Genomic DNA, 19,906 nt, shown 5'->3' with positions numbered 1-19,906 from the left:
GTGGCACCGCAGGGCGGGGGACTGGGGCACCCATGCGCGCCCCTGAGATGCTCCGTCCTTCCTTGGCCAAGGTCGAGATGCCCCTTCCAGGCCGTGTGCGCCTTCCCAGGTGCAGCCTCCCACTCTGGGGCTCTGCCCTTTTTCCGCGGGGGCGGCTCGCTCACCGGGACCCGGGGCTCCAACCCTCCACTCCCTTCTGCCGGCCTCCAAGTTCCCTCTAGGGCTTGGAAGTGGGTCTAGACCTTCCCCTCAGTCCACAGGGGCCCGGCCCCCTGCAGGCCTGAAGGCCAGCCCAGAAGGGACACACTCCTGGCCTCCGCTCCACCCCGTGGGGGAGAACGAGTCACTGGCCCTTCCCAGAGGAGTTTGGGGAACGGAGTCCCAGCAGGGCAGCCCTTTTCCAGCCACATGATGGTAGGAGCAGGAGCCTTTGGAGCCGTCTGTGAGTCAGGACATCTGTCTGACCATCCATGGGCTTCCAGGGGCGGCAGACTCGCCCATGCCTCAGGCCTGGCCACCTGCCTAACCCATGCACAGCTCATTGCAGCAGCCCCTCTGCCCCTGGCAGGGGCCTAGGACAGCCCAGTCCCCAAGGGCCCTCATGCTAGGCTTGGTTCTGTAGCTCAAGTTCCCAGCAGGGATAGAAAACACCCCGGAGACAGGCCGTGTGGCCCTCCAGCAGGGACTGGCACCCCGCAGGCAGCAGCAGGCACACTTGCACAAAACAGATAATAGGGCGTGATGGGAGGGGGCCGTGGTCAGCTGTGGGGTCCGTGGTGTCGTCTGAGCAACTCCTCGCCTCACGCTCAACCCCGTGGTCCAGGCGACGGGGCCGGCACAGGAGGCCGACACTGAAGGGAGCCCCTTCATGGAGGTCAGAGGAGCAGGTGAGGCCTCGAGACCAGGGGTATCAGGGTGACCCAGTGGCAGACAGGCCCAGTCACCCCCGTGGGGCTGAGTTGCTCTCACTGAAATGAAAGCCCTGGTCAGGGCGGCCCCTGAGGGAGCTGCAGGTGTTCTCGGCCTTTCCCCCGATCAGGGGTGAGACCAGAGCCCCCGGCAGGATCTAAGGGGTTTTGCCACCAAGGGGCCATGGTTGTGGGACGGAGGTCAGAGCTGGCCTGGACCTGGACCCTGGAGCGCACGTCAGGGCTGATGCCCAGGGCAGCATGTTGGCCAGAATGAGCCCTGGGCCTCGTCTGACGTGAAGGCAAGAGGCAGGAAGGCTGACCTCACGGTCAGTCCATGACAGTCCCCTCCCTCCTGGCCATCAGGAGCAGATGCCCCTTGGCTGCCCAGTAGGAACTGTGAGTGCTGGCTTTTGAAGTCTGCTTCTGGCCTTGAAAGGCCCACAGGGGCCAAAGAGTCTCACCTGTGCGGGGACAGAAAGGTCTAGAACACCTGCAGTCCCTCAGCAGCCATACTCGGGTACAGGCCCTGGGGCTCGGGGTGCTCTGTGGAAAGCTATGATCCCCAGTATGACACTGCACCAGCAGTAGTCGCCATCTCTGGGAACCCAGGGCCATGGTGCCCAGGCATGGGCCTGGAGGAGCCCATGGGGAGGTGAGCCCTGGGCATCTCTGAGTTGCTCTTGTTGCTCTCTGAGCCTCAGTTTCCCCTCCATCCATGGCCTGGTCTCCCGTGATGCCCAAGAGGCCCAGCGCCTGCCCAGAACATTGCCAACAGCAAGGCCATCTAGGTGCCTCCAGGGCTGGGTCTTTTCACCAAATTTATGGACCCGGAGCCTCGTCCCTCCCTGCTGTTCTGCCTCAGCGGGGGCAGAGCCAGGACCCGAGCCTGGCAGCCAGGCTTCCATGCACACATCTGGATTCCGGTTGACTGATGGTCCAGGCCTCCTACTCATAGGTGGGAAGCCCCCAATGACCTTCCCATCTCCCCTCCCCATCTTACAGAGGACAAAACCCAGCCCTCCCTTTGCACCTGTGCCTCCAGCAGCTGGGTTCAAGCCCTGCCCCCTTGGCTCACCAGCCATGAGAACCAGTGAGTCACACCAGGGCCTCTGTAACCCCATGAGTCAGTCAACGGAGGGGGTGACATTAGTGCTACTGGGCCAAGTGCTACGGAGAATTCCTAAGTGGATCCACATCCGCACCCGAGGAACCTCACGTGCAAAGGCCCTGTGGCGTGCGGAAGTACAGCAAGTTCCGGGACCAAGAAACCTGGGCATCTCATGCAGAGCTCTGGGAGAGGGGCCATGAGAGTGGACCGGCCATCGGGCAGGGAGTGGTGCTCAGGGGCCAGTCCAGGAGTTCAAGCTCTGCTCTGACCCCGTGCGCTTCTGGGCCCGAGCCTCAGTTTCCCCAGCTACACCACGGCCTGCTGTTTCTGTGGCTGCGGCAGCGGCTGGGAATCATTCTGTCCTCCGCACCTCCCTCCCTCTGTCCTGGGCGTTTCCCTTCCGGTCTGCCCGGACGGTACTGCCCTACCCCCACCCCTCTACCCCCACCCCTCCCCCCCACCCCTCCCACCGCCCACCACGAGGCCTCTCCTGAATGACTCTATTTATAGGCCGCAAATATTGGCCAGAAAGGAAATTTACATTTTTTTGAAAAAACGGAGCTCCGGTCCGCGTGAGCTTGCGTGCGTTGACCGAGAAAGGCCCGGGGCGGGGATCGGCGGGCAGAGACGGCGTGCGGGCCAGCAGGCGGTGGGCGGCGGCCCTCGGCCCCCCCGCGAGCACGGTCGGCAGCACCCGCCGGGAGAGCCGGGGAGGGCAGGCCGTCCGCGGGGGCCCAGGCGTGAGGGCGGCCGGAGCCTCGTCTCTGAGGCGAACCCTGCCCAGCCGCCTTGGCCGACCTCAGAAAAACATGTATTTTGATCAAAATGGGCCCTTTTTTAAACTGGTCACCCTGCGGGTCAGGGCACAGCCTGCCCCCAGCCGGTCCTGCATATTAAGCAGTGGCTTGGTCACCACCAAAAATAGATGTCCCAGCCCGGAGGCAGGGCTGTCCCGCCGCCCAGAGAGGGGGCAGCCGGCCCAGGCCCCGGCGTGTGGGCCCCGACGGCCGGCCGTGGGGAGCCCGTGCCCGGCACTCTGGGGGCCACTGCCCGGCACAGGGTCCCGGGGCCAGGCCAGGGGCAGGATGTGAACGTCCGGGAGCATCCAGGGGTGGGACCTGGGTGTCGGCCATGGCGGCCCGGGCCTGGTAGGGCCCGAGTGTGGCCCTGGCCCACGGGGCGGGGTGGCAGGTGGACGCCAGCAGGTCCCCAACCGCAAAGCCACATGCAGCGGGCAGCGGGCGGCCTGCCCCCCGCACGGGCCTCCGGCACCCTCCGGCCTGGGGCTACCCTTCTCCTCGAAGGCCGAGTCCACAAAATGGCTGACGGGGCCCTCCAGGCCGGGCGCTAACGCAGGGAGTCGCCGCGCGGAGCTCGTGTTTATTTTGCCGAGCGAACGGCCTTTCGTTGCCCGGGTTCCGAGCGCTCCAGAGGCAGATGGAAATTTTTGTGGATTGAACACGGGGCTGAGGCGCGCTGGGCTGTTTGGGTTGGCAGCGCGCTGCCTCCCCACCCCGCTCCTCATCCGCGGCTCCCGCCCTCGTCACCCGAGCATCCATTCATGCCTCTGCTCCCCGTCCCCTCCCCCTTCCTCCACTCCCAGCCCTCGGCGCCCGCCCGCCCTCCCCCTGTCTTGGGGCGGCACTGGGGGGGAAGGGGGCACGCTGGCCCAGAGCAGGGCAGCCTCGAGCCAACCCCCTCTACAAGTTGGGAAGAGCCTGCAGGATGAGGGAAGACGGAGCGGACAGGCCGGCTCCTTGGGGTCCTTTTCGGACTGGGGGCCCCTCTGACCTCCAGATCCCCCTCTGTGAAATGGGAGCCGTGGGACAGACAAGGCAGACAGTGTGTGGGGAAGCCCGTGGGTCCAGCGCCAGGAAAATGCTCAGCACACGAGGCCCGTCAAGGGGCCCGCTCCTGGGAAGGCAGAAGTCACCCAGGTAGCGTGAGAGGCTTTACATCTCCCTCCCACTCAGGAGAAACCCTCTGTGTCTAGGTGGGACCTGGGCCTGCTGATCGGCAGGAAAGACCTTGGGGACAAGGGAGCAAGGCGTGGGGTATTCTAGGCAGAGGGCACAGCCCGTACAAAGGCCCTGCGGTGGGGCCGTGCCTGGTCGTCCGAGCGGGAGGCAAGCAGCAGTGCGGCCTGACCCGTGGGTTGAGGAGGAGACTGGAGAGTGAGGGGTGCACAGGTAACGGGCTGGGCCGACCGTCAGGCCCTGGGAGCCACCAGAAGAACTGGGACGTCGCTGGGGGGAGGTGGGAGTCTTCAGGGCTGAGCAGGGCAGAGAGCAGACTCTCGTTTTTAGCGATGGTTCTTGGCTCACTGAGAAGAGCCCATACGGGGCAAGTGTGGCTGCAGGCGGACCTGCGGGGGCCAGTGCGCCCCCTCCCACCCCTCCGCTGTGCCCACTGCCACCACCCCCGCCCTGGGATACAGGCTGGTCAGCGTGCACAGCCCCCGCTCTGTTCCCCGCCGGCCAGGAGCCACAGGTCAGATCTCACACATAAAGAGCCATCTGTGTGGGCAGCGAGGTGGCCGGCCAGCCTGCCGCCCGCACAGGGACACTCTATCCAGCAGGGCCCACACACCCCCACCCTGCTGGGCCACCAGCACCCACCCCCCGGCAGGAGCTCCTCGGGGCGGTGTGAGGCCCTGGCCCGCATAACAGACATCCGGGCAACCCTCGTCACCTGGCCGCTCTCGGCCCCAAGAACCAGAGCAGTGAGGCCCAGCAGAGTGCCACTGGTCACAGGCTGGGCACCGCCGGCAACACACGGGGTCTTGGTTTTAAGGCTTTGTGACATTACCTTTTTCTAAGAAGGGTCGCATCCAGACACCAGGTGGAAATCATGTTAGCAGCTCCCCGAGAGTATCTTCTCAGCCCCGAACCATGTCCAGCACCCATGGGTGTCCTAGAAATTGAGACCCCTCTGGTCTGGACAGAGGGACTAGAAGTCACGGGAACAGTAAGTAGAGAAACCAGGAAAGGACGCGTCTCGAACCCCTGCAGGCGTGCGTGCGAGCTCCCGTTCCTTGTATGTCCGTTGAGCACCGACTACAAGCAGGGGTGGTCACCAGAGTGGGACGGGCTGATCTCTGCCCCGTGGAGCACACAGTCCAGCAGGCAGACTAGGGAGCACAGGGCCTGGAGCCGCAGGAGGGAATGAGGCGGGGGGCGGGGGGGAGCATGGGGTGGATGAGTGGCTGATGCAAAGGCCCTGGGGCCGGCGCTGGATGAGGCTGAGAGCAGGTGAGTTCTGCAGCCACCACCCTTTGAGCCATGTCTGTGCCACGCCTGTGCCACACCTGTCCCTCCCAAATTCCTCTCTCCTGGTGGTGGAAACTTGGGGAAGCCCACGTACTGCTCTCCTTTAAAGGCAAGAAGATGCCCCTGGGCAGGCAGAGGGCCCTGGGAAGGTGTGACTCATCACACCCTGGAGAGTGGCAGAGGGCAGGAGGGAGGGGCCAGGGTCACCTCCCACTCCCATGGCTGCTCGGCTCACCGGCACACAAGCCAGCTTACCATGCCCTGCCTCCGTCCTGCTGTCTGCTCTCTCTGCCCCCTGAGGGTATCGTGGACTGGGTAGAAGCAGCTTACACAGGACGGGAGGCTCTGTGCCCTTTGCAGGGCTTCTCTGTGCTGGGGGCCGGAGGAGGAGCGAGTCCCGCCATCGAGGGTTGTGCCACTCGCTGGAGACACCACCGACAGGTCCTCGGAGGATTGGGTGGCCTGGCTTCTCTGTCCCCTTCCGTCTCCGTCTGTTCCCCAAACAGGAGTGGCACAGCCCAGCCAGCCTGCCTGTCTTTGCAGCAGCACCTGGGGACAGCCAGAGCTGAGAACCCTCAGGCACAGTTGGGCACCACAGTGCAGTCCCCTGGTCCAGGCCAGCTCCCCACCTGCCGGTCCACGCCACCCCAGTCCTGGCCAGCTCCAGCAGACCCTCAGACACTGCCACTGGGGTTCACCTGGGCTTTGACCAGAGTCATCAGAGGTCAGAGCACTGCCCTTCTCCTGCTGGCTTCAGGCTTCTTCTTGCCATGGTGACCCCCAGCCCCCCTGGCCTCAGAGCCAGCCACAAGGAAAACCACCAGATTTCTGAGTTCCATAAACCCCAGGGAGCCTCTCTCTCCCCCACTCAGGAACGTCCACGTGCCGGCGCCACCCAGCACAGCCACATGTGGCCACTGCCTCATCTTCTAGATGAGGAGATGCGTGATGGTCCCTGGGAGGCCCTGAGTGAGGACGCAGCCCAGCCCCCTGTCTGGCCCGCCCGTGGGCTCCCTACCCAAACCACACTTTGCACAATGACGGTCACTCTGCACTCGGCGGGTGAGCTGGGGAGACGCCCCCCGCCTTCCTCTCCCTGGGCCTTCCCAGCGTGTCCCTTCGTGGCCAGTCCCAGCCTGAGGAGCACCGCTTGTTCCCGGCTTTCTCCCCACTGGGTTTGCCATCACAGCCCTTTCCCACCACGGAGGAAGTGTCCCTCCAGCCTGTGGATCCCCAGCCCAGACTCAGGGCTGTCCGTCCCCCTGCCTCTGAGCTGAGGCCCCCCATAGTGGGCAGACTGAGGCCTGGGGCAACAGGCAGGCCTTGCAGGTTCCCTGGGAAGCTCAGGGCCTGTCCCTGTCCCCACACGAGCCCATGGCTGCACTGTCCCTACCCACAGCCCCTGACAGATGTGGCGGCAGCCGGACATGAGGACAGGTGCTGACCTGAGAGGCCTTCCTCTGGTAGTGAACGGTTCCTGTGTGGGGCCGGCTGGTGCCTGTCCCGGACCTTGCCCCTCAGGGCGTGGGAGAGTCTGCCGTGCCTGGCTGGTGGTGGGCGGTGGCACACCATCCCACGCGGCCATGTGGCACATTGTTCTGACCTCACCGGGGCTGTCCCCATCATCCTGGGATTTATGAGGACTCGGCCTGCAGCCCTGAGTCAGGCCATGCCAGGCAGGCCCAGAGAGGCTCGACAACACCTCCCCAGGGGGATCCGTGACTGCGGACGGTCCCTCTTCTCCTGCATCTCCCACTGGCAGGCAGGTGGGCAGAGCTCTGTGCCGAGGGCGAGTGCACACCAGGGATGGTCTGACGCTGGCTCCGGTCTCCCCCTAAAGCCCCCGCCCAGAGCACCCAGGGCTGAGCCAAACCCGCACCTGCTGCCCACACAGCCCAGCCTCGACCCTGGCCGCCCTCGGCCCTCCCACTGGGGCCCAAGCGGCCTCCCCCGCGCACCTGTGGCCACACTATGGCGTCTCAAAGGCTCTCCTTGCCCTGTCCGCAGGGCCAGCTCCCGTTCCTGCAGGCCTCCTCGGCTCTGGCCCTGCTCTCGGGCCCCGGTTTGCTTCTCACACCCAGTCTTCGCCTGTGCCGAGCCCAGCTCGGGGCGCTCTGTGCATGGGGTGGGGTGAGCAGTGGGGGAGCCAGGGGCGCGTCTGCTGCCCGCTCTCCGTTCGGCCTCTCCCCGCCACCGTCAGAAGGGGTCACGGCCTAGGCAGCTCAGGCCACCCGCAGGTCCCCAGCGCTTACGTAGCCCGCAGAAGCCTTCCTCGGGCGCACGGCTGCGTCACAGGCCCCCTCACCAGCCAGGGTCACCTTAAAAATAGCGTGGCGGGGTTCGCAGCAGCAGGCGACGCGTTTGGGCTAATTCATCGGTAACAGCAACTAATGCCACGTTCCCTAAAAAAAAAAAAAAAAAGGAATACCCTCTCTATTTCCTCATTAACATAATTGCAAACAGAACGAATCTTTCTTGATTTCATGTAAACAACAGCTTGAAATAGTTTATAATCCTTGCAGGTATCGAATTAAGTTCTTACTTATGGTCTGGAAATTAATTACCCTTGCAGCGAGACAAATGTGAAAACTGTGTATTTTTGACAAGAAAATTAAGCAGCTATTGGGGGAAATGTAACCTAATCGTCACCGAGAAAATTGTTTATAAATCGATGGCGCGTTGTCTGAGCCGTCGCCCCGCCGTCGGCGGGGGCCCGGGTGGCTTACGGGCTTGTGTTCGCCTCCTCTGGGGCTGGTTTGGGCGATTGTTGGGGTTGCAACAGAGGAGGGGTCAGAGGGGCTAAGAGCAGGGCAGGGAGGAGGGGAAGCCCACGGGAAGGGGTGAGGAGGGAGGGGAAGCGGGCACCGGATCGGCGACCACACAGCAGCAACAGGGACCCGACCCGGCGGAAGGAGGGAGCAGCTCCCTCAGGTCACTGGAAGGAGAGCTCCCGGGCGAGGGGCAGCACGACCAAAGGCCCTGGGGCAGAGCTGTGTCTGGAGCAGATGGGAGGCCGGGTGCCTGCACAGTGGTGCAGAAGAGGGGCTCGCGGACACGGGTGGCGGTCCGTGGTGGGCCAGAGCCTAGCGCGTGCGTGGGCTGCGCGTGTGTCCCCCCCCAGATGGCCGGAGGGCAAGTCCAGAGGAATGAGGTCACCCTGTCCTCAGGGGCTGGGTTGGAGCCGTTGGCACTCGCTCACCACGGTCTGTCCTGTGAGCGCCAGCCGGCACCACGGCTCTGTCCCCTGCGGTGTTCCCTCCTCCAGGAGTGGGATTTCTGCATCCACATCGCGAGGATTTACCAGACTTTCTCCGTGGTCAGAGACGTCCACAGCAGGAGTGAGGTCCCCAGGACAGGCCGTGGCAGGTGCACGGAGGGGTGTGGCTATGGGAAGCCACTCCAAGTTCCAGGGGCCCCGCCCCCCAGACCCTCACCCCCCATGCAGCCCCTCTCCATCTCCCCTGCCTTGGCCCCCACCTGGGCATTCCCCTGTGGTAGCCCCAGGGACGTGACATGCAGCCTGACAAGGTGGTGGGGAGGGGCCAGAGGGATCATGCCCGCTGGGGCGCAGCCTGTGGGGGCGGCTGGTGGGGCGGGCGGGGTGGGGTGGGGGCGCCGGAGCTGACGCCCGGCCTGGCTGGCATCATTTATGCCCGTGGGCACCTCAGTTTCCTCTGCCCTGAAGTGGGGGACGGGAACGGCCACAGGGCTGATGGGGGTTGGCACGCACCAGGTCGCACACCCAGAGCTGGTATGTAGCACACACCGGGGGCGACGGGCGAGCCCAGCTTTCCAGGCTGCGGAATAATGCAGCAGCGGCGCGTGGCAGAGAGCGGGCAGGCCCCGGACAGGAGGGGAGGGTCTGATGGGGTCGGTGCTCACGAGGCCATGACCATGGGACCAGACCCATGGCCGCCCAGTCTGGAGAACATTCCGGAAGGAGAGTGAAGGCAGGGGACCAGCAAGCCGCCCGGGGTGGTGCTGGCCAGGGGAAGGTCTGCGTGGCGCCAGAGCCGACCAGAGGCGGAAGCGACGGCCTGTGGTGCAGGCCTGGGGCGGGACCGGGTGGCGGCTCAGTGGCCTTGCCAGTGGCTGAGATGGGGTGGCACCGTTCGGGACTCTGGGGTCATGTGCTTGTCCACTCCAACAGGACACCCTGAAAGTCTCGTGGTGGAAACACATCAGGGGGCGCGCTCGGCGTTCCCCCAGGGCCCCTACACCCGCCTTCCCCCCAGACGGCAGCTTCCCGTCATGCCAGCCGGCCCATCGGATTGGTGAGCGCGTGCTGCTGTAACAAGCACCGCAGACCAGGCGGCCTGAGCCGTGGACCTTCGGTGCCCACACCTCTGCAGACCGCTGGTGCATGGTCACAGCCGGGCACAGCCATCTGGTGAGGACGCTTCCCGGCTACGGACCGCCACCTCCTGACGGTCCGCACCCAGCCTCCTCTGGGCGCGAGGACGCCCGTGGACCCCAGCCGCACCTCGCCCTCATTACGCCTCCAGGTGTCCAGATGCGGTCCCCGGGGCAAGGCTCAGCATGTGGATTTGGGGGGACACAGTTCGGTCCGTCACACACACCCACCGCTGGGCACCCGAGCGCGGAGCCCGGCATCACCCCAAGCTCCTCCCACAAGTGAGGCGCAGGGACCACAAGCAGGAGGTTAGGGAGGGAGAACTGGGGGCCCTTGGGTCATGCCCGTGGGCCAGGTCAGTGCAGCCCAGCCCTGTATGCGGTGAGCAAACCCGCGTCCGGGTGGCTCCCCGTCTGCCAGTGACCTCAGAAGCCCCCGCCCGCAGGCCCGTCGCCAGGAACAGAGGGAGCCCGCAGCGGGGTCTTGGCCTTCATTCGCCTCCGTGGTCAGGAGGGTGGGAAGCTGCGGGGTCAGGCGTGAGACCCCGCCCTCCTGCTCCCCAGCTGCAGGACCCCGCCCCGGTGGGCCTCCCTGTGCCTGCCTATCCTCGCTGGAAATCCAGGATGAACCCCGGCCCCCACTGCTCTGAGGTGGGCCCCCGGGGGCCCGTGGGAAGAACGATGCTGACCCTGAGGAGGCACGTGCCCAAGCCCGCAGGTCCGTGTGCGGACCATCTGGGGACCGGGACAGCGCTGGCAAGGTGGCCTGACCTCCACCCTTCTCAGTGGGGACCGGGCCCCCTGGAGCCCCACCCGGCACTGGGGTCTGGGGTGGGGTTCGGTCTCGGCTCTCAGCAACTCCCTCCTGCCACTTCCAGACCCCAGACAGCTCCTCCGTCTCCCACGAACTAGCCTTGGGACATGGGCAGCCCATGCCTCTCTCTGAGCCTCTGTGTTCCCACTGAGACAATGGGGCGATGAGAGACCCCAGCTCAGAAGAAGCAGGGGGTTCAGTGGGATGGTCCATGTTCAGCTTGAGGGCGGGCCAGGGAGGGAATTTTGCTCTTACTGCTATAAGGGGGGTTCAGCCGGTGATGGGGCGGCCCTGTGACCAGCAGCCCAAGAGTGCTGAACCACTCCCTGGCCTTGGGGAAGGCTCTGTGGAGCCTTCTAGACTGCCCAGGCAACTAAGGAGAAGAGGAAGACAGCGGGCTCTGACCTGGCCCCCGCCCCTGGTCAGCGGGACCTGGGAAACATCACAGCCTCCCAGACCGGGTCAGTGTGATTCACCATCTTGAGGGGCCAGCCCTGGAATGGAGCCCCCCTTGCATGCCGGCGGCCGCTCATTCATTAAAGCCATGCCTGAGCTGGGTCCATTGAACCCCCAGCCACCCCTCTGGGGCCCTGGCCCCATCTCCATGCCCTCTCATTGAGGTCTGTCCTCTGGGGTTGGTGGCTTTGGCAGCCCTCCTACCTAAAGGGACCAGAGCGTGGCCGCTGGAGTCCCCAGGAAGTGAGGACAGCCCTGGTGGAGGCCGACCCCCCCCCCCCAGTGCAGCACTTTCCAGGGGACAGAGGGGTGTGGAGGCTCCAGGTCCAGCAAGTGGGGCTTTGCAGAGGGAGGGGAACACAGAGAGGATTGTCTATGGAAGCCTGTGGGCTGGAAACAGTGAGGCCGGAGCTGGCTCCCCAGCTCTTCCCCTGCAGGACGGGGTCCCCATCCACCCAGGCCCCCCGCAACAGGCCCCAGCAGCAGGGCCCAGGAAGCCCCCAGCCCTTCTGGCAGAGCCTCAGCACGGCCCATGTTGGCCCGGCTCCCCGCCCATGGCCAGGGGTGGGCTAGGCAGTCCTCTGGGCTCGTTGGCTCCGTGTAGCCGCCCCTGGGCCCCCCTGACCTCAGTTCGTCCATGAGACCCCCTGGGACACGCCCTGCCCCAGCCATGCTCCATGAGCAGAAAGTGGGCGGGCAGCACAGTCCTTATGTGAGCTGGGCTTTGGGGCACCTGCCTCGCAGCCCCCTCAGACCTGGAGGCTGAGACGGGACAGAGGGGGCAGAGAGGCCAGCAGCCCCGACCCCAGCCAGGGCCCCGTGCCGGACACACCCAGGGTCCGACGTGGCCATGCAGGAGGATTCTGGGGCTGCCTGAGCCGATCGCAGAGAACTAAACAGTGTCCACGAGTCGAGCGGGGCCTCCGAGGGGCCGCGTTAGCCTGCGCGGAGCGAGGGCTTGGCTAGGCAGCAGCACTCCTGGCCAAGGGTCAGCCTCAGCCAAGGCGGGGATGGGCCGGGGTGGGAGCCCGGCCTGCAAGCCCTACCGGCAGGGCTGGGAGAGGGGAGCCCAGCTGTGTGTGGGTGGGGGGTTGTCTGCCGAGGGCTCCGGGCTCCTTGTGCAAAACACGTTCTCAAGCCAGAGGGGCTGCAGGGACCCCGCACGCTGGAGACGCACCTCAGTCCCCAGGAGCTCTTACGGCACCCTGGGCTGTGGTCGGGAGCCACAGCGGGTGGACCCCCCCACCCCCACCCACCTCACCCCTGCAGGCAGAGCTGATGAGGAGGTGGGCATGTTGGGGGAGAGGCTGTGTGCTAGGGTTGGGGAGGGGGTTCGGAGCAGCCTGCCGGGACTGGGGCACGCACGCCTGGACCTGTGCCCTCTGCAGCTCTGCTGCCGGCCCCTCTCCTGCCTGCCTGCCGCGGCCTGCCCCCCAAATGCCCGGACTGCCACCTGCCCAGACCTGCCCCAGGAGCTCCCAGGGCCCTTCTTTCTCTCAGCCACCTCCCCTGCTCCTCTCTCGGCCTCTCTCCTACCCTCCCGCCCCCAGCTCAGCCCCACCCGCCCCTGTAGTCCTGCCTTACAGTCTCATGGGTACCCGGGACACTCAGGAGCCCCGTGACTGCCACTGGCGCCGGCTGCCAAGCCCACAGCCCCAAGGTCAGTGGCCAGCCCGGGGTGTGAAGCCACTTTGGGTCCTCTGCTGTGACCCCTGGCAGGGCCCATTCGTTTCAACCCCCAGACCCGTGCAAGGCAGAGCCACAAGTTGCTGGGGGCCAAGGGGCAGGCCAGAGGGGGCAGGTGCCCTGCCCGCCGTGGTGTTGTGGGCACCCCTGCGTGCGGAAAGAACCAGGAACTGCTTCTGCATCTCAAGTTGGAGGTGTTTCAGGGGTCGCTCGGTTCTCCACGATAGCCGATAGCCAGTCGGAAGAGAAGGCGGGCAGGTGCCCTGTTCCCAGCGCGCCCAGCACCGGCTCTCCACCCCACCCACAGATGCGACTCCTCTCCGACATCGGCCTCCGTGAAGTCACCTTGTGAGAGGGAACTGGGGCTTGGAGTGCTCCGGCACCCCGGGGTCACGCTGCCCACAGGGTGACCCGTTCGCTGAGCGCCGAGAGTGGCAGGCACGGTGGCACAGTGGTGCTGAGGGGACGGTGGGCACTCACGCCCGCAGCAGAGCCATGTGCCCCTGGCAGACGGGCAGGGTGCAGATAGCCGTGCCCACCTCGGGCTCAGGCCTTGGGCTTGTGTGGCCCTGGAGCAAAGCACTGGGGGGCTTTTCTGGGGTGCCAGATGGAGCTGGAGCTCCCGGGGAGAACAAGGAAATGAGGAAGGCGGTATGATTTCTGGGGGGGCAGCCAGGGGTCGGGGCTGCCCTTCCCAGTCAGAGCGGCGAGCCGCCATCCACGTCCTGGTCACGGCTCTTAGACGGGTGGGACCAGCCTCACCTGGGAGCCTGACGCCACACCCCCAGCGCCAGGTGCCCTGATTGCCTCCGGTGCAGCAGGCACCACCACCCTTCCATGGTCCTCGAGGACGCCTGGGCGCACAGCCTCATAGCTCTGAGCCACACGGTAGGCTTTGTCCCCAACCCGCAGGGCTTTTTGCAGGGGACCAGTGATAACGCTTTGCACCGGGGAGACCGGGCAGCATCACAAACCAGATAGGACGTTGGTGACACCAGCTGTTTGGGGGGAAAATTTAAGCTACTGCATCACTGTAGGGACACGAGCGAGACACCGAAGGTGATGAGGCCGTAGATGCAAAATCGAAACCGTTGTAAAGGCACAAGTGGGAAGAAGGTGTGAGTAGCCAGCCCACAGGCAGCAGACAGTGGGGGCCTTCATCCAGCTCTGCTATGGGGCGAAGAGCCGGAAACAGGGAGCCAGGCTGCCCCGCTATGCCCCTCCCTGCCAGACCCTTCCCACCAAAAACCGCAGGTGACGATGGAAAGATGTTTTTTAGTAAAAAAGCATAAAGGGGGTGTCCAAGAACTGGAAGGAGGGTTCACAAAATGAAGGGTCACAAAGACTGAAAAGAGGCTTCACTGCTTCTGTCCTCAAAGACAGGGCTGGTCAACCACAGCCTGGAGGTCTGATCCGGCCCCCGAACTGCTTCTCTAAATAAAGTTTTATTAGAACACAGCCATGCCCACTCATGTAGGATCCACATCTGGCCACCCTCCCGAGGCAACGGCAGAGCCCAGGAGCCATAACAGAGACCATGAGACCCTCAACACCTAAGATATTTGCCACCTGGCCCTTGACAGAAAAGCTCGCAAACCCTCGGTCTAAAAACCTAAATGGAGAGATGCGAGGTCAGCAAAAATGAATGTGAGTTCTGTGCTGGTGACGCCCAGACGAGATGGGCCTAGACTCTGGTGCCCCTTCCAGAAAGTGTTCCGATGACGTGGGTCAGACTGCGGCTCTCACTGTGACCCTGTCACCGTCCGCTCAGGCGTCTGCCCCCAAAACAGATCCGAGGTGACCCAAACACCAGTTGAAGCAAACCGGCCGATCACAGTCTTGTTTTAACAGTGAAACATCAGAAACGGACCGCCCGGCCGACTTTCGAGCAGGGGGGACGGTGTGATGCTTCCAGGGACCTGGGAGAAGGCCCGGTGTACGAGGTGACTCGGAGACGAACAGGGCACCGCCCGGTCCCCGCGGGCAGTGTACGTGTGTGCGAGTCGAACACCACCTCGCAGGAGCATGGGCTGTGCCTGCCGTCGGTCTCCTGGGGGTGGGCCTCCAGCTGCACGTTTGAGGAGATTTTTCTCTATTTTCCAAAACGTTCCGTCCTGAGTGGTTCTTGTTCCAACAAGGGGGGAAGGGGAAGCAGGAAGCGTGGAGGGGAAGAGAGTCTGAGGGTCTGGGCCACCTTGTCTGGGAAGCACGGTGACCCCGAGCTGGGCTGGGGGACCTGGGACCCGCTCGACCCTCTCGTCCAGGCTGGGTCAGTGGCCAGGCACCGGGACCTTGCCGCTCTGCTTGCTGGGAGCCACTGGGAAGACTGTGCCTCGTGTAGGGTGGGCAGGGTGTCTCCCCGGGGCTCCCTCTCCGGACCCACTCCCAGCCTGCCTGCCGGCCGCACACCCCAACCCATTCCCTCCGTGGGCTGGGCAGCCTCGGGCCACTGCCGGGGGCACAGTGAGGCTCGGGGCCCCCTTTGAGGTCACTCCCCGAGTTGGGGCTCCTCGTGATGCCCTCCCCAGCCCCGGCTCCCCATTTAGAGACGGGGGAGCGGCCCAGAGGCAGAGGGACCCAGCCAAGTGGCCGCTCCGGCCGGGCGCGAGAGAGTCGAGGCTCTTCCCAGAAGCGTCAACATTTCCTTGTCACAAAATGAACTAAATGCGACAGTGAACGGGGGGGCGGGGGGCGGGGGGGGGCAGTTTTTAAATTGCCGCTTTGAGCCATTTGGAAGTCTGCTAATTATTCTCTTGGGGAAAGAAATGCAGGTTCATTATTATAATGAGCTTTGGGCAAATATTTCATCGAGTTTGACGAGCTGCCGCGGCCCGGAGGAGCCCGGCCTCCCTCTGAAAGGCCTCCCGCCCGCCCCGGAGCTAATTGGCCCGGGGGCCTCGCTGTGCTGTTTGCACTCGCTCATGAAAGGCCCCCGCTTTGATGTCGGGGACCAGATAAGGAGGGCCGCGGGGACCGCGCGGGAGAGGGTTCGAGCCGCCCGCCGGCCAGGCCTCCCCGCCGCCTGCTCTGGGCCCCGGGCCAAGGCGACGTCATGAGGTAACTGCACAGGCCGTGCCGCCTGAAAAAATATGCTTTTGTTTCACTAAGAAATCTCTCCCTGGAACACGCCCCGCAGGCCCTCGGCCCTCCTTGGGCCGGCCACCGCCGGGCGGGGCCCTCCTGCTCCGCACCGGGCACGGCGGCCTTTCCGGGACGCGTGGCCTCGAGGCAGGCCCGGCGCGGCCCAGTGCGGTCCCCTGACGGAGCTCGTCCCAGACCTGCCCGGAGCCCCGGCCTCCCCGAGCTCCGGGACTCCCCAGGACCCCCCCCCAGTCTTCCCGACTCCCCCCACATGCGGGCCTCAGTGACCTCTCTCTGCCCCCTTTCTCGGCCGCCCTCAGGGGCCGCCCAGCTGGGGCGGGGGCAGACCAGGATGTGGGGTGACCGCGCCGCCCCTCGCGTCTTGGGTCTCCTGGCGACAGCCCACCCCACCGCCTCGCCCGCCTCTGTCTCTGCGGTCCCCTGCCTTCAGGAGGCCCGGAGGATGGCGGCCCTGCCTTCCGGAGCGCAGAGAGCAGCCCGGCCACCCACCTCCGGGTCTGCGGCGCCACTGCTGCCCCAGCCCGTGCGCCTCCCCCGTCGCCATCCCGAAGCCTCCTTCCCGGGCCTCCCCAGCTCCCCGAAGCGCCGCCATCTCGCCTGTCGGGGGCGCGAGTGGCATTCCCAGCAGAGAAGGCCGGGTGCGGACCCTTGCCTCCCCGCTTCCTAGCGGCGTGACCCCAGGCCCCCCACGCGGCCCCTCTGAGCCTTGGCTTCTACGTCTGTAAGGAGGAGACGGGGCGGGGGGGGGCACGGACTCCGGGCCCCGGGCCAGGGTTACCTGCAGCCCTGTCTGCGCTGCACCTGGCCAGGCGCCCGGCACGTGGCAAGGTGGAAGCTCTCGGCTCCCGCCCCCTCTTGTGGGCACCACTGTGGGCACTGTTGTGGGTTTGTCTTCCCCGCCCCCTGCCAAGCGCCAGACAGAGGTTGGACGCCATCTGCCTGGGGCCTCGAGAGCCTGGTGGGCTGCGGCTTGAGGCGACCGTCTCCAGGCTGACCCGGCGTCCGCCGCCCTTGCCCAAGCTCCTCACCGGTCCCAGGCAGGGAATGTGCCGCCGCTGCTGGGGGACAGGACGGCGCCCCTGGCCTGACGGGGCTGCCCCCGATCAGAAACACCAGACCCAGATACCGACCGCGCAGGAGCGGAGCAGGGCATGGGGACAGGGCCGGAGGACCGGGGGAGACCTCCGAGGGAGGGGTGCCTGAAACTAGCTCTCCGGGTTGCTATGAATTTCCGGTTTCAGTGCGGGCCTGACGAGGAGGAAACAGAAAGACCCTAATTTCTTCATAAATGACAGTCACTAATTTCATTCAACGAAAGTGTTCAGATAGATGTTTTAGGTCTACTTGAATGTCTAGAAAATTCAAACAGCACAGAAAGGTCCAAAACCAAAAGTGAAAACCTCCAGAGCTTCCCTTCTGTCCCTGAGCATAACCCTTGTTATCTCAGAAACACCCATCTTTAATGTGAGGGGCCGCGTCTGAGACACGGGGGTGCATGTTGCCCAGAAAACATCAGTGGGAGAAGACGTAGTCGCTAAATGGGTGTGTGGCTGAAGGGTGGGGCTGGACATACGCGCGCGTGTGCGTGGACGGATGGCAGGATGGGGGACAGACAGCCAGAAATTATTATAAATACGGTAGTGCTACTTCTGATTCATTCATTTTTCTCAACAAAGAAAAGAGTGAAATCAAAAAGTGCTGAATGTAGATGAACGTCTCTTCACCAAAGGAGACGCTCATTTCTAAACATCACTTTCAGGTCTGGGGGCAGGGGAGCATCCTAAAATGTGGGAAGTAGGAGTCCTTGTGGGTTCTGTGGTCTTTCAACGTCACGTGGTGGTGAGCGAGGCTGAGACCCGGCCCGCCTCGCTGCCTCCCGCGTGAGTCGTGTCCGTGTTGTGGTCAGGACCACTAGCCCTGGCCAGGCCCTACTCCCCGCCACGGGTTTACCTTGATTCCGCGTTAAGATGGCGTCGGGCTCACCTGCCGCCCACTCCTCTGTACTTTATTTCAGTTCTGATGACTCTCTTGGTCAGACAGATTTCTTCCTCGAGGGGTCAGCTCTGGAGGGTCCCGCAGACCTTGCTGTCCTTCTCCCCTTGTCCCCTCCACGTGCCCAGATCCAGGCTGCTGTCCTGCCTCTCGGCCGCCCGCCCCCACCCCGCCGTGTCCTGGCCCTGTTCCCTTCGGATCCCGCCTTCTTTCCTACTCCAATCGGGGCTTGTCCTCCTGAAGCCTCCTGGCTAGCATCAGCCTAGAACTTGCCTTCAGGACGATCCCAGGTGGGACTTCCTGTCCCTAGATCGTGTGGCTTCCCAGGAAGAGACGCGTGGCGTGGAAGGCAAGCATTCTGAGTGCTCAGCACATCCGGAAATAGCTTCACTCAATCCTCGTGCCTGTCGGTAGTTGAACCAGGTGTAGAACTGCAAGTTTTCGTGCAGGCCCATCCCGAGGTCTTCTGGCCTCCAGACTTTGTGTGCTACCTCTCCTGCCTGCCTTAGCCCCAAGAATCCCCTTGCTCTGTTCCCTGGAATTCGTCTGTATCTACATCCTAGCCTGGGGGGCTGCCTTTCCCAGCGAGGTTCCCTCGTGGCCGACTTTGTCCCCCGAGGGTGTGTAGTATCCGGCAGACCCTCTGGGGACTTGAGTCCTTGAATGCCAGAAGGTTCTCTTTATTATTTCTGACCGTGTTCTTCATGACATATCCTTGTTATCTCTTCTGAATTCCTCTTAACCAGAGGGAAGACATTTTAAATGAATCTTCGATGTCTCTTTCTCTCTTTTCTACTTGTAGGATTATGTCCTCGACCTTGCCCTGCTCGGTGACGTTGCATCGGCCGCCCTGTCTCCAGTGTCCTGTCCTCTTGCTCTCTCCCATTGGGGGTCTGCTCCTGCCCTTGCCTGGTGGGTGTAACAGTTTCTGGAATCTTTCCGGGGATTCCAGATACATTTTCACATCTTGAGATCACCTCGCTTCCTGATCCTCTGTCTCTGGTCAGCCTGGCCTCTCTTTCATGTTCCGAGCGTTTTCAGATGTTTGCTCGGGGTCCGAGCGCGGATGGGCTTGCTGGCATTAAGCTGTGTCAGCTGTGATGGGTGGGGTACCAGCCACTGCCCTGACGGACACCATGTGTCCCTGTGTGGGGGGCTCTGGTTCCGAGGGCTTGTCTGGAAGCACGGGGCTGGCGGCTGGGAGCCCATGGGGAGACACGCCCGTGTGGCAAAGGGATAGGTGAGAACCTCCCCCCCCGTCCTGTGTCCCCACTACCCCCTCGGTGCTGCAGGCAGTTTCTCAGCATGGCATTTGGTGGGCCTGGCCTCGGCACGACCCCGGCCCCCGGCTCACCAGGATATCTCTGTCCCATACCACATACTTCGGTTGTGCCACAGCCTGGCCAGGGGACCCCCCTGCCGTCACACCGTGCCCCCCTCCCGCACGGCTGGTGGGAAGCCCCTGAGCCCGAGACCTTCTCCCCTCGGGTGGAGTCAGCCCGAGGCACATGGCCCGTCATCCCCAGGGATCCCGGCCAGGGTGATCTGCCGTCTGGGGTCTGGGCAGCTAGCCTCTCGCCCTCTGTCAGGCTATGGTTCTGGGGACACCTGCCCAGACTCCCCCAGGGCAGGGAGGATTAAATGCAGAGCCCTTCCCATGGTGAAGCCCTTCCCATGGCGCCCAGCCCGTCGGCGCGAGCTGCCACCGGCTACGGCGTCTGTGGAACCGCACAGGGCAGGGCGGAGGCCTCCTGAGTCTGTCCTACCTCCTGCTTCCGGGGTGGCAGGGCTGCTGGGAGGACCGGAAGGGGCAGCTTGGCGGCAGTGGGAGAGGTCGCGTTGCTGAGACTGTCGTCCTGTCTGTAACGTAACGGGGAGCGGAGAGGGTCCACAGTACCTGGAGACGAGGGAGCTCTCGCCGAGGCCACTGTCGGTGAGGCCACGTCACCACCATCAGATTTCACGCAGGCGCCCGCAGGGGTGCTGGTGCTCGCCAGGGCCACAAGAACATGCCATGAGTCAGGGTCTCTCGTCCCCATGGGCTGGTGGGCAGGCCGGACTCATTCTCACCATGATGGCAGAGGCGCCCACTCTCTCCGCCAGGGTCACTTGGCCAGCGCACGGCCCCGCCCACCTCTCAGTCCCCAACAGCCCCCTCCCAAGTTCCCAGCCCCGACTCTTGGGCCCGGGGGTTCCGGCAGCGGGGGTTCCAGCC

At 64.3% G+C, this 19,906-nt stretch overlaps 1 protein-coding gene across 8 annotated transcripts in view; it reads left to right on the top strand.

Annotated features, from left to right (window-relative positions):
• Window positions 1-19,906, top strand: part of KCNQ1 (potassium voltage-gated channel subfamily Q member 1) — a 306,866-nt gene that overhangs the window by 250,950 nt on the left and 36,010 nt on the right. For 2 of the 8 annotated variants that reach the window (XM_045066478.1, XM_045066487.1), the window contains exon 16: window positions 18,494-18,654. The exons of the other annotated variants lie outside the window; for them this stretch is intronic. In XM_045066478.1, coding sequence (XP_044922413.1) covers window positions 18,494-18,613 — 120 coding nt within the window. In that variant the 3' untranslated portion in view covers window positions 18,614-18,654. Of the gene's footprint in view, window positions 1-18,493; window positions 18,655-19,906 lie in introns of those variants that run through there. 8 annotated transcript variants of the gene reach the window in all.

This window comes from Mustela putorius, unplaced genomic scaffold (assembly GCF_011764305.1).
Source record: "Mustela putorius furo isolate JIRA1106 unplaced genomic scaffold, ASM1176430v1.1 tig00000127_pilon_pilon_pilon, whole genome shotgun sequence".
Classification (NCBI taxonomy): domain Eukaryota; kingdom Metazoa; phylum Chordata; class Mammalia; order Carnivora; family Mustelidae; genus Mustela; species Mustela putorius.
This window is presented reverse-complemented; position numbering and strand designations above follow the sequence as displayed.